The sequence below is a fragment of the Orycteropus afer genome, unplaced genomic scaffold (assembly GCF_000298275.1).
Source record: "Orycteropus afer afer isolate SDZICR_OR568_19922 unplaced genomic scaffold, OryAfe1.0 scaffold00293, whole genome shotgun sequence".
NCBI lineage: Eukaryota > Metazoa > Chordata > Mammalia > Tubulidentata > Orycteropodidae > Orycteropus > Orycteropus afer.
The window spans coordinates 1,712,799-1,725,667 of NW_006921880.1; the positions used below are offsets into that span (position 1 = coordinate 1,712,799).

Below are 12,869 nucleotides of genomic sequence, written 5' to 3' on the forward strand. Positions count from 1 at the left end.
AAAAAAAAAAAAAAAAGACAATAACAAAATCCATTGAAAAGCTTAGAGAATAACAAATAAGTGTATTAGAAGATATCAAATAGTGAGTTCATTGTAATATTAAATTGGTTACCATTGAAGGATGCTGGGAACCAACCCATTTATCAAATATTTGTACAAGTAGCTGTACTTCAGAAAAGTTACTCAGTTACTTTCCTATAGTAACTCAACAGCCAGTAGAAAAGGGAATATTCTTTTTATAGTAGTATTCAAGCTAATCAGTTGAGAAGGAATGATAGAATTGAGGCACTGAAGGTCAATGGTTGCAACATCACAAAAGAGTCATCCAGACATTACATGGGCCCACATGGAAGAATACAACATCACCTCTGAAGTAGAGTCAAAAAAAAAAAAAAGTAAAAAATAAATTTGATCAAATCTCTCTATGCAAATGTCAATTTGTGGACATACACAGAACAGAGGAACATGCTGAACTACATCGTCGGAGATGCAATCAGCAAAATCCAGGCTATGGGAAATTATAGAGAATAAACAACTCTTGACTCATCAGTAAGAATGAGGAGGGAAGGAGTCAGAGAAAAAGATGAACCTATAGATTAAAAGAGACTTAAGAGATATACCAACCAATCACTAATATTTGAAAATTATTTGGACCCTGATTCAAATAAATGTAAAACATTATGATTTATATGAGATAATTAGAAATTTAAACACTAACTCTACATTTGATTACATTAATGATGATGGTGGCATTCTGTTCTGTTGTGCATGGGTTGCCATGAGTTGGTGGCCAACGTGATGTCAACTAACGACAACAAAAAGATATATAATGAAATATTTGTGAAATGTCATGTCTGAGATCTCTTAAACAAACAAACCTAAGGAGGCCAATGGGAATATGGATAAACAGGATTGGCCAGGGCAGGATGATGGATATATGTTGTTGTCAAATTACTGTCAATTTGATTTTGACTCATGGTGACCCTATGTTTGCAGAATAGAACTGATCCATAGGATAGGTTTCATTACAGTAGTTTGTCTATGCTTTAAATTTTTTAAGAAAAAAAATGAAGAGAAAAAATAAATGATTAACTTTTATCAGATTCTGATGGTGTGAGTTATTGTCTTCATCTCAGGATAAAAAAGTACCTCTTCACTATTTCCTTGTTCATATTCCACAATTTATTTTTGGCTTTAATCCACATTTTCCTACTCTGTTCCTTCCGGCTTTGCAAAGACATCTTCTGTAACAGCCAAATTATTCTAACTTATTTTCTCCAAAAGACTCCAGGCTTACTCCTTAGTTCTTTATTCTTGTCATAGTTTTGGGGTCAGTCTAACATTATCACAAAAAATACAGGCTTTTAATTCAGACAGACTTGCCATCACATTCCATAACCTACACAGATACTTCCACTGTCACCCTACCTCTCCTTCTCTTTGTCTCCCCAACAATGCTATGAAACTCTGTTCAAATTATTCTCTTTGTATCAGTTTTGTCATCTGTCAAAGAAGATGATGAAATGTCAGTACTGTAGTGAAGGTTAAATGAGACATTAGTATAGGACATCTGTACAGAGTATACATACAATAAACACTAGTTTCTTTCCCTTTCTTCCCTTGAAATGGCTCTCTCTTCCTTCTGTTTAAGAAAATCCTATCCATTCTTCAAGGAGACTTCAAATTGTATCTCCTCTGAGATACTGGGGAATTCATCTCTAGGTAAGCCTTAAAAAGGCAGAAAAGATTAGTAGTTAAAAGCACTGGCCCTAGAGTTAGATTTTGTAGGTTCAGATCTTGACTCCAAGACTTAAAAGCTGAGTGACTCTGGGCAATTTAATTACCTTAACTCTTACTTTACTCATCTGTACCAAACCATCTGAAAGAAGGAGATAATAAGAGTACTGATCTATTTGTAAGAAGGAGATAATAAGAGTACCTACCTACTAGTGAGGAGCTCTGGTAGCTAGCGTAGTGCTTAAGACATCTGACTGCTAACCAGAAGGCTGGCAGTTCAAACCCACCAGCCATTCCTCGGAAGGAAGGTTGGGCAATCTACTCCCATAGTGATACTGCCTCAGAAACCCAAGTAGGGTCGCTATGAGTTGGGTCTAACTCGATAGCAAATAACAATAACTTCTACTAGTGTTACTGTGAAAATTAAATAATCAGGTAAAGTGCTTCACACAACATTCAATAAAAATGAGCAATGATGATAAATATGAAAACAAAGAGCTTAGAAAGTCAAACCTGAGACCATGCAGCAGAGAAATCTTGAATCCACCTGGCCTCCCCAACCAAACTATAAACACCTCTGCATTCTGAATGTACAAGTAACCTGTTGCTGTCCAGTAGAGTCCAACTCATAACTACCCTAGAGAACAGAGAAGACTTGCCCTTGTAGGGTTTCCAAGGCTATAAATCTTTATAGAAACAGACTGCTACATCTTTTTCTTGTGTAGCGGATGGTGGATTCGAACCAATAACCTTTTGATTAGCAGCCAAGTGTTTAATCACTCTGCCATCAGGATTTCTTACTTTACAAGTTGTTGTTGTTGTTGTTTGCCGTCGAGTCGGCCCTGACTCATAGCGACCCCTCCTTGGGTTTCCGAGGCAGTATCACTATGGAAGTAGGATTGCCCAACCTTCCTTCCGAGGAGTGGCTGGTGGGTTTGAACCGCCAGCCTTCTGGTTAGCAGTCAAGTGCCTTAGCCACTATGCTACCAGAGCTCCAGTAGGGGGACTTAAAAAAACTTGTTATGTAATAGATGATTTGGGTTTACTTATCAACACCAATGGAAGCAGCAGCCCAAAAATCAGATGATGTATTGCACTGGGCCCATTCTCTGGAGAACTGTATCATGCTTGGTAAAGTGGAGGGTCAACGAAAAAGAGGAAGGCCCTCAATGAGATGGACTGACACAGTGGCTGCAATGATAGGCTCAAGTATAGCAGGGATTGTGGGGCTGGCACAAGACCAGGCAGTATTTTATTCTGTTGTGCATAGAGTCTCTATGAGTCAGAGACGACTTGATGGCACCAAAAACAACACCACCACCGTACTGGGCAAATCTGCTGCAAAAGATCTCTTTAAAGTGCTGACGAGCAAAGATGTCTCTTTGAAGACTAAGGTACACCGAATCCAAGCCATTGTGTGTTCAATCGCCTCATGTGCTGGTCAATGAATAAGGAAGACCAAAGAAGAGGTGATGCTTTTGAGTTGTGGCACTGGCAAAGAATACTGAAAGTACCATGGATTGCCAGAAGAATGAACAAATCTGTCCTGGAAGAATTACAGCTGGAATGCTCCTTGGAAGTGAGAATGGTCGGTTTTCGTCTCACCTACATTGGTCATATTGTCACAAGGGACCATTCCCTAGAGAAGGAAATCATGCTTGGTAAAGTGGAGGATCAGCAAAGAAGGGGAAGGTCCTCAATGATATGGATTGATTCAGTGGCTGCAATGATGGGCTCAAGTATAGCAAGGATTGCAAGGCTGGTGCAGGACCGGGCAGTGTTTCATTCTGTGGTACATAGGGTCGCTATGAGTCAGAGTTGACTCGAAGGCACCTAATAACAACAACAACAACAACAACATAACACCCTATTTAAGATTCTTATAATTTTATGGTACTTGCTACAAGTACATTAGAGTATGTAACAATTAAGTAAAGAAAAATGTAGGAGCTCTGGTAGCATAGTGGCTAAGACACTTGCCTGCTAACCAGACGGCTGGCGGTTCAAACCCACCAGCCACTCCTCGGAAGGAAGGTTGGGCAATCCTACTTCCGTAGTGATACTGCCTCGGAAACCCAAGGAGGGGTCGCTATGAGTCGGGGCCGACTCAACGGCACATAACAACATAACAACAACCTGAAATACAGCTCCACCCTCTATTTCCATGTGTCCTCCTCCCACTTTGCATTTCATTCCACCTCCACATCAAGGAGTGCCTGTTTTGTTTTCCTCACCCACTTCTTCTTGACTTCCTCTTTTATTTCCCTACTTGACTAAATCCCAGTTGCTCCACAGTATCTTTGGGAATGACTATGTTTAAAGAAACAGATCAGTAAAGAATAACCAGAACTAAGGTTTTCCCTTTCCTGTTCTAAACCTACTTTTAAAAATCCATCTATTTTACATTTATTCCAAGTTGTTGTTATTGTTGTTATATGCTGTTGAGTCAAGAGGTGACCAAAAAAAAAAAGGAGGTGGGATGGGGGGTAGGGAGAAGAGAGCAGAGAAAAGGCATCCAATTTATCAGGAAGTAAGAAACTAAAACTAAAGGCATATATGAATGATAAGTGAAGGGGAAAAGTCAATATCAACACCAACCATGAGTTCAATTAAAAGGAGCACCAGAGAATATTTCTCTTACAAGCTACTGTTCTAAGTCAGTTCACCAAAATGTAGAACAAAATTCAAAATCATAAAAAAGTCCAGACTTACTGGGTTAAGAGAGACGGTTGGTACCCTGGAGACTATGCCTTTGGACACCTTTCAAACCTGGAACTGAACCTTCTCCGGAAATCACCTTTCAGCTAAACGACAGTCCTATTAAGTGAATATTAATACCCACGAGGAATGTGCTCCTCAGAACAATTAATCATATGAGACCAAAAAAGCAGCATTTTCCCAAAAACAAAGTTCAGAAGGGAGGCAGGGGCAGTAAAGATGGGCAAATGGAAACGGTGTACCCAGGAAGAGGAAGTGGGAAGAGTGCTGTTACATTGAGCGCTGAGGAGACTGTAACAAATGTTACAAAATAAAATGTGTATAAACTGTTGAGAGGGAAACAAATTTGTTCTGCAAATTTCTACACAAACCACATTAAAATGTTCAAAAAATTAATAAACAAGAAAAACAGAAAAGAAGAAACTTGCCAGACTCTTTTATCTAGTTGGTAGAGGTTCAAATCCAGTAACGCCTAACTTCAGAAGGCCAACTTTGAACCACCTAGGAATATGTTAGTAGACACTAGAATTCCTGGCAGAAGTCTGAGGCTAGAGGAGTCATGCAGGAATTCAATGAGAACATCTGTGTGACGGCAGATTTAGCACAAGGAGCCCTGGTGGTGCAGCAGTTAAGTGCTCAGCTGCTAACCAAAAGGACGGTGGTTCGAACACACCAGCCACTCCATGGGAGAAAGATGTGGCAGTCTGCTTCCATAAAGATTTACAGCTTTGGAAAAACCCCATGGAGTAGTTGTACTACAGAAAATCCTGGAAAAAAATTTTCAAAGTAATTAACTCAAAACAAAGCAAAACCTCTTGCCAGGTACCAGTTTATGACTGTGAGAACTCAAGAATATGGAAGCCTAAGACTTTAGGAGGAAGGGCAGTAGTTTGAGGGCTTGTCCCATTTGGCCTGACAAGGGTTTGCAAAATTGAATGCTTACCAGAACAAGACAGGTAACCTTCAGGTTTCTTTTGACAAAGATACACTTAGATAGTAACCATACAAACAGACATCACACACTAAAAAAAAAGTATGTTCTCTCCTGGTTATCTTAAAAATTTTCACCCTCTCAGACATTCATTTTCCCGTTTTTGTAAACATTTTGATAAAAAGTGTAACAAATATTTCACATTTCTTTTCTTTTTAAAACTGTAAAATATTCTAAATATTTAAACATACAGGAAGTACAAATGAATATCCATGTACTCAATATCCAGTTTTATGAAATCTTCGTATTTTACCATATTTACAAATCTTTTTTCCCTTAAGTAATTAAGGACAGAGCTAAAGTATCCTCCTTGCCTCTTTCCCCAGTAATACAATCAGAATTTAATCACTCCCATGCATGTTTGTGTACTATTATTATATACAAATATAAACATTAACAATATGCAGTTTTGCCTATTTTCAAATTTTCTATAACACTATAATTACATTCATTATATACTTATTGTACATCTTCTGTTTCTTTCTAGATACCCTACAGCTTTTATTAGTATTATAAATGAAATCATTTTACTCTAGCATTTTTCTAATTCATTACTATTCATACAAAATACAACTGATTTTAATGTTTCTCTTATCTCCAGCAACTTTGGTAAATTATTTTATTCTTAATGATTGATCTGAAAGATTCTTTTGAATATTTTTATGCAGATAGTCACAGCATATGGAAATAAAGAGACAGCTTTTGCTTTTCCTTTCCATCTCTTACACATTAAAATTTTTCCTTTGACTAATTGTATTGATTAATATCTATGTAACAGCTGAACCAGAAAGTGACAGAATTTATTTTGTTTTTAACTTTCAACAAATGTTTTTGAAATTTTTCCATTAGTCATTATATTTGCATTATATATAGCATTATATAGGCTTATTATCAGTTTATATCAGGAGCTCTGGTGGCGTAATACCTAAGGCATTTGATTGCTAACCAGAAGGCTGATGGTTCAAACCCACTAGCCACTCCTCAGGAGGAAGACTGGGTGATCTCCTTCAGTAGTGAAACCGCCTCGGAAACCAAAGGAGGGGTCGCGATGAATTGGATCCGACTCAATGGCAATGAGTTTTTTTGTTTTTTTTTTTGGTGTGTATCAGTGTAAGGAAGGGTTGTGGTGGTGGTGGTGATTTTTAAGTCATACATGAGTACAGAGTTTTATTAAATGTTTTTTCTGAGAGTACTGAAATGCCCATCCTTTTAGATTACTTAAACAGTGGGTTGGGAACCATTCAATTATAATGAAGTTAATCTAATATGCTGGCAGACCAGAACTTTTTTTAAAAGAAACTTAATATAACAGAAAGTACCAAACCATACCTATAATGTAAGACAGTTTAGTAAAACTTTTGTCAGCTGCCTACACAAATACATTACAACATGTGCTCCGAGTTGCTAGGTAAAACGTATTTCTAACTGAGCTGTATACAAAAAAATTTGTAAGTCACTGATCTATACTATTCTTAAAGAATGAAAAACTACTGTAAAGTTCAAATATCTTATTGTAAAGTATTTTCTTAAAAATAAGTAACACAATGTTTGTGGGGATTTTTTGTTCATTTAAAAATACCCAGGTTTTTCTTGATGTTGTTATTTAAAATCACAATTGCACTGGGAACAAAATGACCCATATTTACAGAAACTGGTGAGGCCAATCAAAAATACAGAATTAAGTATGAATTTCTGACAAGATTGTTCTTCAGGATCACTTTGGCAAAAGGTTATATGTACAATTTCTGGGGCAAAAGTATACAGCTTTCAACACATTTTCAAGACTATCTGTGACCTTAAAAATGGATAAAACCTCCACTCCAGAAACTTCAACAGTAGTTTACATTCCTAAAATTGGAGAATTAACTTGGTATTTTCCATTATTCATATCGCATCTTCTATACCTTTGTACTGAGTCTGGCTCATTCATCTCTTAGCTATTTATATTACCTCATCCTTTGCTGACTAATTGCCTAGCCTGTCAGTGGTTATAAAAACAAATGTGTCCTCAAACTCCATTCATACAACTACAGCCAGTCACTGTTCCTCTCTGTCCATCACCCCTGAAACCTTCCTTTGGGACACTTTAAGATTGTCCCTTGCTTATGAACAGAAGGAATATTTATTCATCTTACTCATTAAATTTATTTTGAAAGATCTGTGGCTACTTTCTGATTATGTTTTGTCAACAGTGAGGCTGTTTAAAAGAAGGCCATCTCCTCTTTGGAGTTCTGCACAATGGCAGTATTGTTGGTACAAGTACCTAACCTACCAAAAGAGCAACTATAAAGGACAATAATCATTTGAATGTGATGATTTTGAAATGTGTTTCTTAAAACTCACATTCGCTTTGTGACATACCATGTATGCTGATTTTCTTCATGAAAACCACCTTTCAAACAATTCAGTGTTACAGAGACATTTTAAGGACCATGGTTGTTCTGGTTACCTAGTACCGCTCTAACAGAAATATCACAAATGGGATGGCTTGAACAAACAGGAATTTATTCTTTTACAATTCGGGAGGCTAAAAGTCCGAGTGCCAAGCGCCAGGAACTAGAGGCTGTGTGAAAGCCTCTCGACCTTAAGCTCTCTGACTCTTGCTCCCGGCACACCGAAACTAGAGACATCTCCACTCTGGCAGCTACTGGCTGCTGAGGCTAACAAGCCCAAGATCAACAAATACAATGGCACAGTCCCAATGTTACCAAACCACACAGCAGTCCATTAATTCAAGTCCATTGAAAGTCCCAAGGTTGGCAGAGCATGGCAGGCTGCTGAACAATGACACAGCAACATGCAGGGTTCAATTAGCCAGAGACCATTCCCAAAGCTGCTGCTTATACACGGGAAGCAGACCACATCTCTAAGCAGCTACTCAGCTGCTCCAATACATACCACCATGGAGTTAATTACTATGGGGAATAACTACATACAGCTGCCCAGCCACTCAACCAGGCCTAGCAAAGTTGAGACACAAACTTAACTACCACAATGGTATTTGGTGAAATTGTACTCTTCAGACTTACAGTCCTGGGCAATCAATGGCAGCATCATTTCTAAGATGAATAAGGAGAGCTGGTGGCACAGTGGTTAAGTGCTCAGCTGTTAACCAAAAGATTGGTGGTACAAACCCACCAGCCACTCTGCAAGAAAAAGATGTGGCAGCTGGCTTCCATAAAGATTACAGCCTTGGAAACCCTATGGGGCAGTTCTACTCTGTCCTACAGGGTCACTGAGTCAGAAATGATTCAGTGGTTCTGAGTTTGGTTTTAGTTTAATTATAATTTTTAAAAACTCTTAATTCTGTAAAGCTACTTAACTTCCCTGGTTGCTGCTGAATATAACAGAATGGTTTCCAAACTTAAAGAAAGCTGTCTTTATAGCCTTAAAAAAAGTACCCAAAATCAATTTACGTAATAAACATACAGTGCACTATAAACAATCATTATTTATATGCAACTGTAAACTCCCCTAAGAAATATTTTAAAATCATGTTGTTGAGCAGAGAGGAGGCTGTTTTGATAGAAGGAAAAAAAAAAATTATGTTGTTGTTATATGCTGTCAAGTCGGACCCAACTCATAGTGACCCCTCCTTGGGTTTCTCAGGCAGTATCACTACAGAAGTATACTGCCCAACCTTCCTTTCCAGGAGTTGCTGGTGGGTTTGAACCACCAGCCTTCTGGTTAACAGTCAAGTGCCTTAGGCACTATGTTACCAGAGCTCCTTCTAAAAATCACAGCTTTTCTTCCTCTATTCCTATCAGTTTTCTCACCAGAGATAATCTTTGTTAATAGGTTGCTATGATTTTAAACATAAAACATCTCAGCTACCACCTCACAGTCCAGCTGTCAAGAAGGCCATTATTACTACTTAATACCTAGTTTAAGCACATAAATGAATTTATACTGTTCTAAGTACTTTACACATCCCAATTTTAAAATCATAGCAACCTATTAACAAAGATTATCTCTGGTGAGAACACTGACAGGAATAGAGGAGGAAATAGGAGACTTTCTGGTTTTTGCCTTTTTTTTTTTTTTTTGGTACTTTAAATACTTGTGTATTGTTTAAATATTTAAATTAAACATGTACTTTGTAAGGAAAAATTGAATAAAGAAAAAGAGAACAATTATGAAATCAAGAATGTCCACATTTATTTTATTCTACTCCCTGTCATCACAGATCCTTTGCCCTCTGAGAGCAGGGACTGTGTGTATCTTGTATGCTTACCTCCCACAGCCTTTCCCATAGAGCACGTGTGATGAGTAGAGTTGGAAGTAATGAGGCAGCAGAGGGATTCAACAAGACTGGAGATGAGCATTAATAAAAGCACTTCCATTTGGAAGGTAGACTTCAGAATAAATGGATCTATTATCTTGTCCCTTTGAAATGCTGATTAATGTTTATTCACAACTCTGCTCTGCTCCTTAAACATTTAGACTCCTATTTGAATGGGATGATCAAAGTAACCCTGTAGGGAGCTAAGTAATTGTTTAGGTCATTGTAACTACAATTTCTTTCAAGAATATCATCCCTCAAAAAAAAAAAAAAAACCTCACTGCCATCCAGTTGGATCTCACAGTGACCCCTTCCTTGGGTTTCTGAGGTGGTATCACTACCGAAGTAGATTGCCCAACCTTCCTTCGGAGGAGTAGCTGGTGGGTTTGAACTGCCAGCCTTTTGGTTAGCAGTCAAATGCCTTAGGCCCTACGCTACCAGAGCTCCCTAGGATTATATAAAAAATCTTCCTTATAACTTTTCTTACATTCTAAATTCAATTCTATACCTTGCTATGCAACCAACTTACTTCATGTTCGGTGACCCTCTTCTCAATAACCTATTGCTTTCTCCATTAAGGCTCATGCACTTAACCTTCAGCTTCACTTGATCAGGAGTCACAAATGTAGGTGTCTACACAAGGACCAGGCAGATAACATGTAAACGTAGGAGCATGGTTTAAGAAACAACAAGGAGTAACAATGGTATAACAAACTACTTTCCAGCTTCAAAATGGGAATTAAAAAGAAAGGGGTAGATAGGAATAAGGCGTCGTGAAATATTTTACCCTGAACTGTAAAATGCAGCACTACGCAAAAAGGCCAGGGGTTCAAATGAGAGCAAGAAGTAATGCGTGAAAGCCGCTGTTGACAAACCTGTCCCAAATTTGCTGAAGGGATGTTTGGGATCCCCAGTAGCTTTTTCCAACTGAAAGAGTCTCCAGGCATCATTCATTACATTCTTCTCGTGTTCGGAATCAACTGCATTCACCTCTCTTTCTTTGCAACTCTCATCAAACAAGGGACACAGGAAAAACTGTGCAAACCTAAGGGTGTGAAACATAATTAACAACTCGAAAGCTGTTACTTTAAGAGTGCTCTTTTTAAAATAATATTTTAAGCTTAGTTAGGAAATGTGAATTCTACATTGTCAGAAAAAACTACCAATGACACTAAGAATAAAAGAACATAAAGTAAGTTCTAAGTAACAGAAGTAAAGTGTAACACTGGACATATGTAAATTTTTTGATAGAAGTCATATACCCTAGAGATGCTAAATAATTAGTGAAAATATAAAAAAGATTAACACCAAGTCAAGGCAGACTTATGGAAAGAGCAGCAAGCTATTTAAGATTTGCAATTTGGCATGTCTATGAAAAACTCTTGTCATATGTGGCTAATTTTCCAAAAAAGGAAAAGGCAGATGAGAGTTCTTAGGTAAGTGAATCTTAAATTTAGTTTCAAGTGCAATTTCACTAGGACTTGGGCACCTTAGGACAAAATAAGTGACCTACTTTTAATGGGCTCTATTTTTTTTTTCCGCTTATGGAAAAAAAAAAAAAAAAAAACTTCATTTGGTAGGGAAAAAAATGGAGTAAAAAATTTGAACTATTTCATAGTAGTTTAAGACATAAACTACTATGAAATACCTCAAATGGTGGCATAGTGCCTAAAGCATTTGACTGCTAACCAGAAGGCTGGCGGTTCAAACCCACCAGCCACTCCTCAGAAGAAAGACTGAGCAATCTACTTTCATAGTGATACTGCCTCGGAAACCCAAGGAGGGGTCGTTATGAGTCGGAAATGACTCGACGACACATAACAACAACAACAAGGAAGGGACTCTTAGGTCAATAAACATCTCAGCTACTACCTCATACCCCAGCTGTCAAGAAGGCCATTATTACTACTTAATATCTAGTTTAAGCACATAAATGAATTTATACTGTTCTAAGTACTTTACAGGAGCTCTGGTAGCGTAATGCCTAAGGCACTTGACTGCTAACCAGAAGGCTGGTGGTTCAAACCCACCAGTCACACCTCAGAAGAAAGGATGGGCAATCTACTTCTGTAGTGATTGTTGTTGTTGTTATGTGCCCTTGAGTCGAGTTGGTCCCAACTCATAGTGAGCCCTCCTTGGGTTTCCAAGGCAAAAATAGTGATACCGCCTTGGAAACCCAAGGAGGGGTCGCTATGAGTCAGGGCCAACTCTCCAGCACATAACAACACAGCAACAAGAACTTTACACATTCTGATTCAAAGGGCAACTCCATCTATCTGGAGTATGGGAAAAAAAAGATGTGTGAAAACAGAGATTTTCTGGACACGCAATCCCTTTTACTACCTCAATTCATTCTGGTTGGGAAAGGTACCTATTAACTACGTACCATTGCTGGATAGGCCAAAAAAAAAAAAAAAGCGTTGTGCTTATGACACAGTACAATCAATTTTTTAAAAGATGCTTTTATGCAAGTAGTTTTTTTTCTCTGAGCCAAGTGACAGATATCCTGTATCATACAGAGTTATTACACAAACCTCTGCTATAACATTTGTAAAGCAGGAAATTAAATTGAGTGTATGATCTCAAGTAACTCATTAATGGAAGTCTTCTGGGAATACATAAAAAAGATGATTATATCTCGAAGCTGCTGTCTCAAAACTGAAACATTATGATAAAGTAAGAAATAGACTACTATAACCCCAGTCAGGTATGCTGAACCCATGTCTTTGCCCTGTTAATATTCTTTGTTCTAGTGAAAAAATGCAACTTAACAGCTTTTTAAAAACAACTACTATTAATATAGAGCTGGAAATGACCAAGTCAAACTTTATTATAGACACATCAAAAGCTGCAGAATTACACTTTCTTGGTAACACAGAACACTGTACAAATTCACAAAGGAAAAAAGATACTTTGGATAATGAATCAAATCAATGATATTTTTTAAAAAATTAGAAATGGTTAGCTGTGTAAGAAGTTGACCAAGATATTAGATTGGCTAGAAAATACTTTCAAAATGTCCCTGAGGGGGATGGACACTGGGAAGTGGTAACTATGGGGAGGAAGTGGGAGGGGAGCTGTTGCATTGTGGTAAACTGTGGTCAATGACATGAGACAAAGTATATGTGAACTGCTGTATGG

General features: G+C 37.8%; 1 protein-coding gene across 1 annotated transcript in view; it reads right to left on the reverse strand.

The window, feature by feature from the left end:
• The window catches only part of IDE (insulin degrading enzyme), a 161,473-nt gene that overhangs the window by 94,439 nt on the left and 54,165 nt on the right, over positions 1-12,869 (reverse strand). The window contains exon 4 of the mRNA XM_007951263.2: positions 10,604-10,773. Coding sequence (XP_007949454.1) covers positions 10,604-10,773 — 170 coding nt within the window. The remainder of the gene's footprint in view (positions 1-10,603; positions 10,774-12,869) is intronic.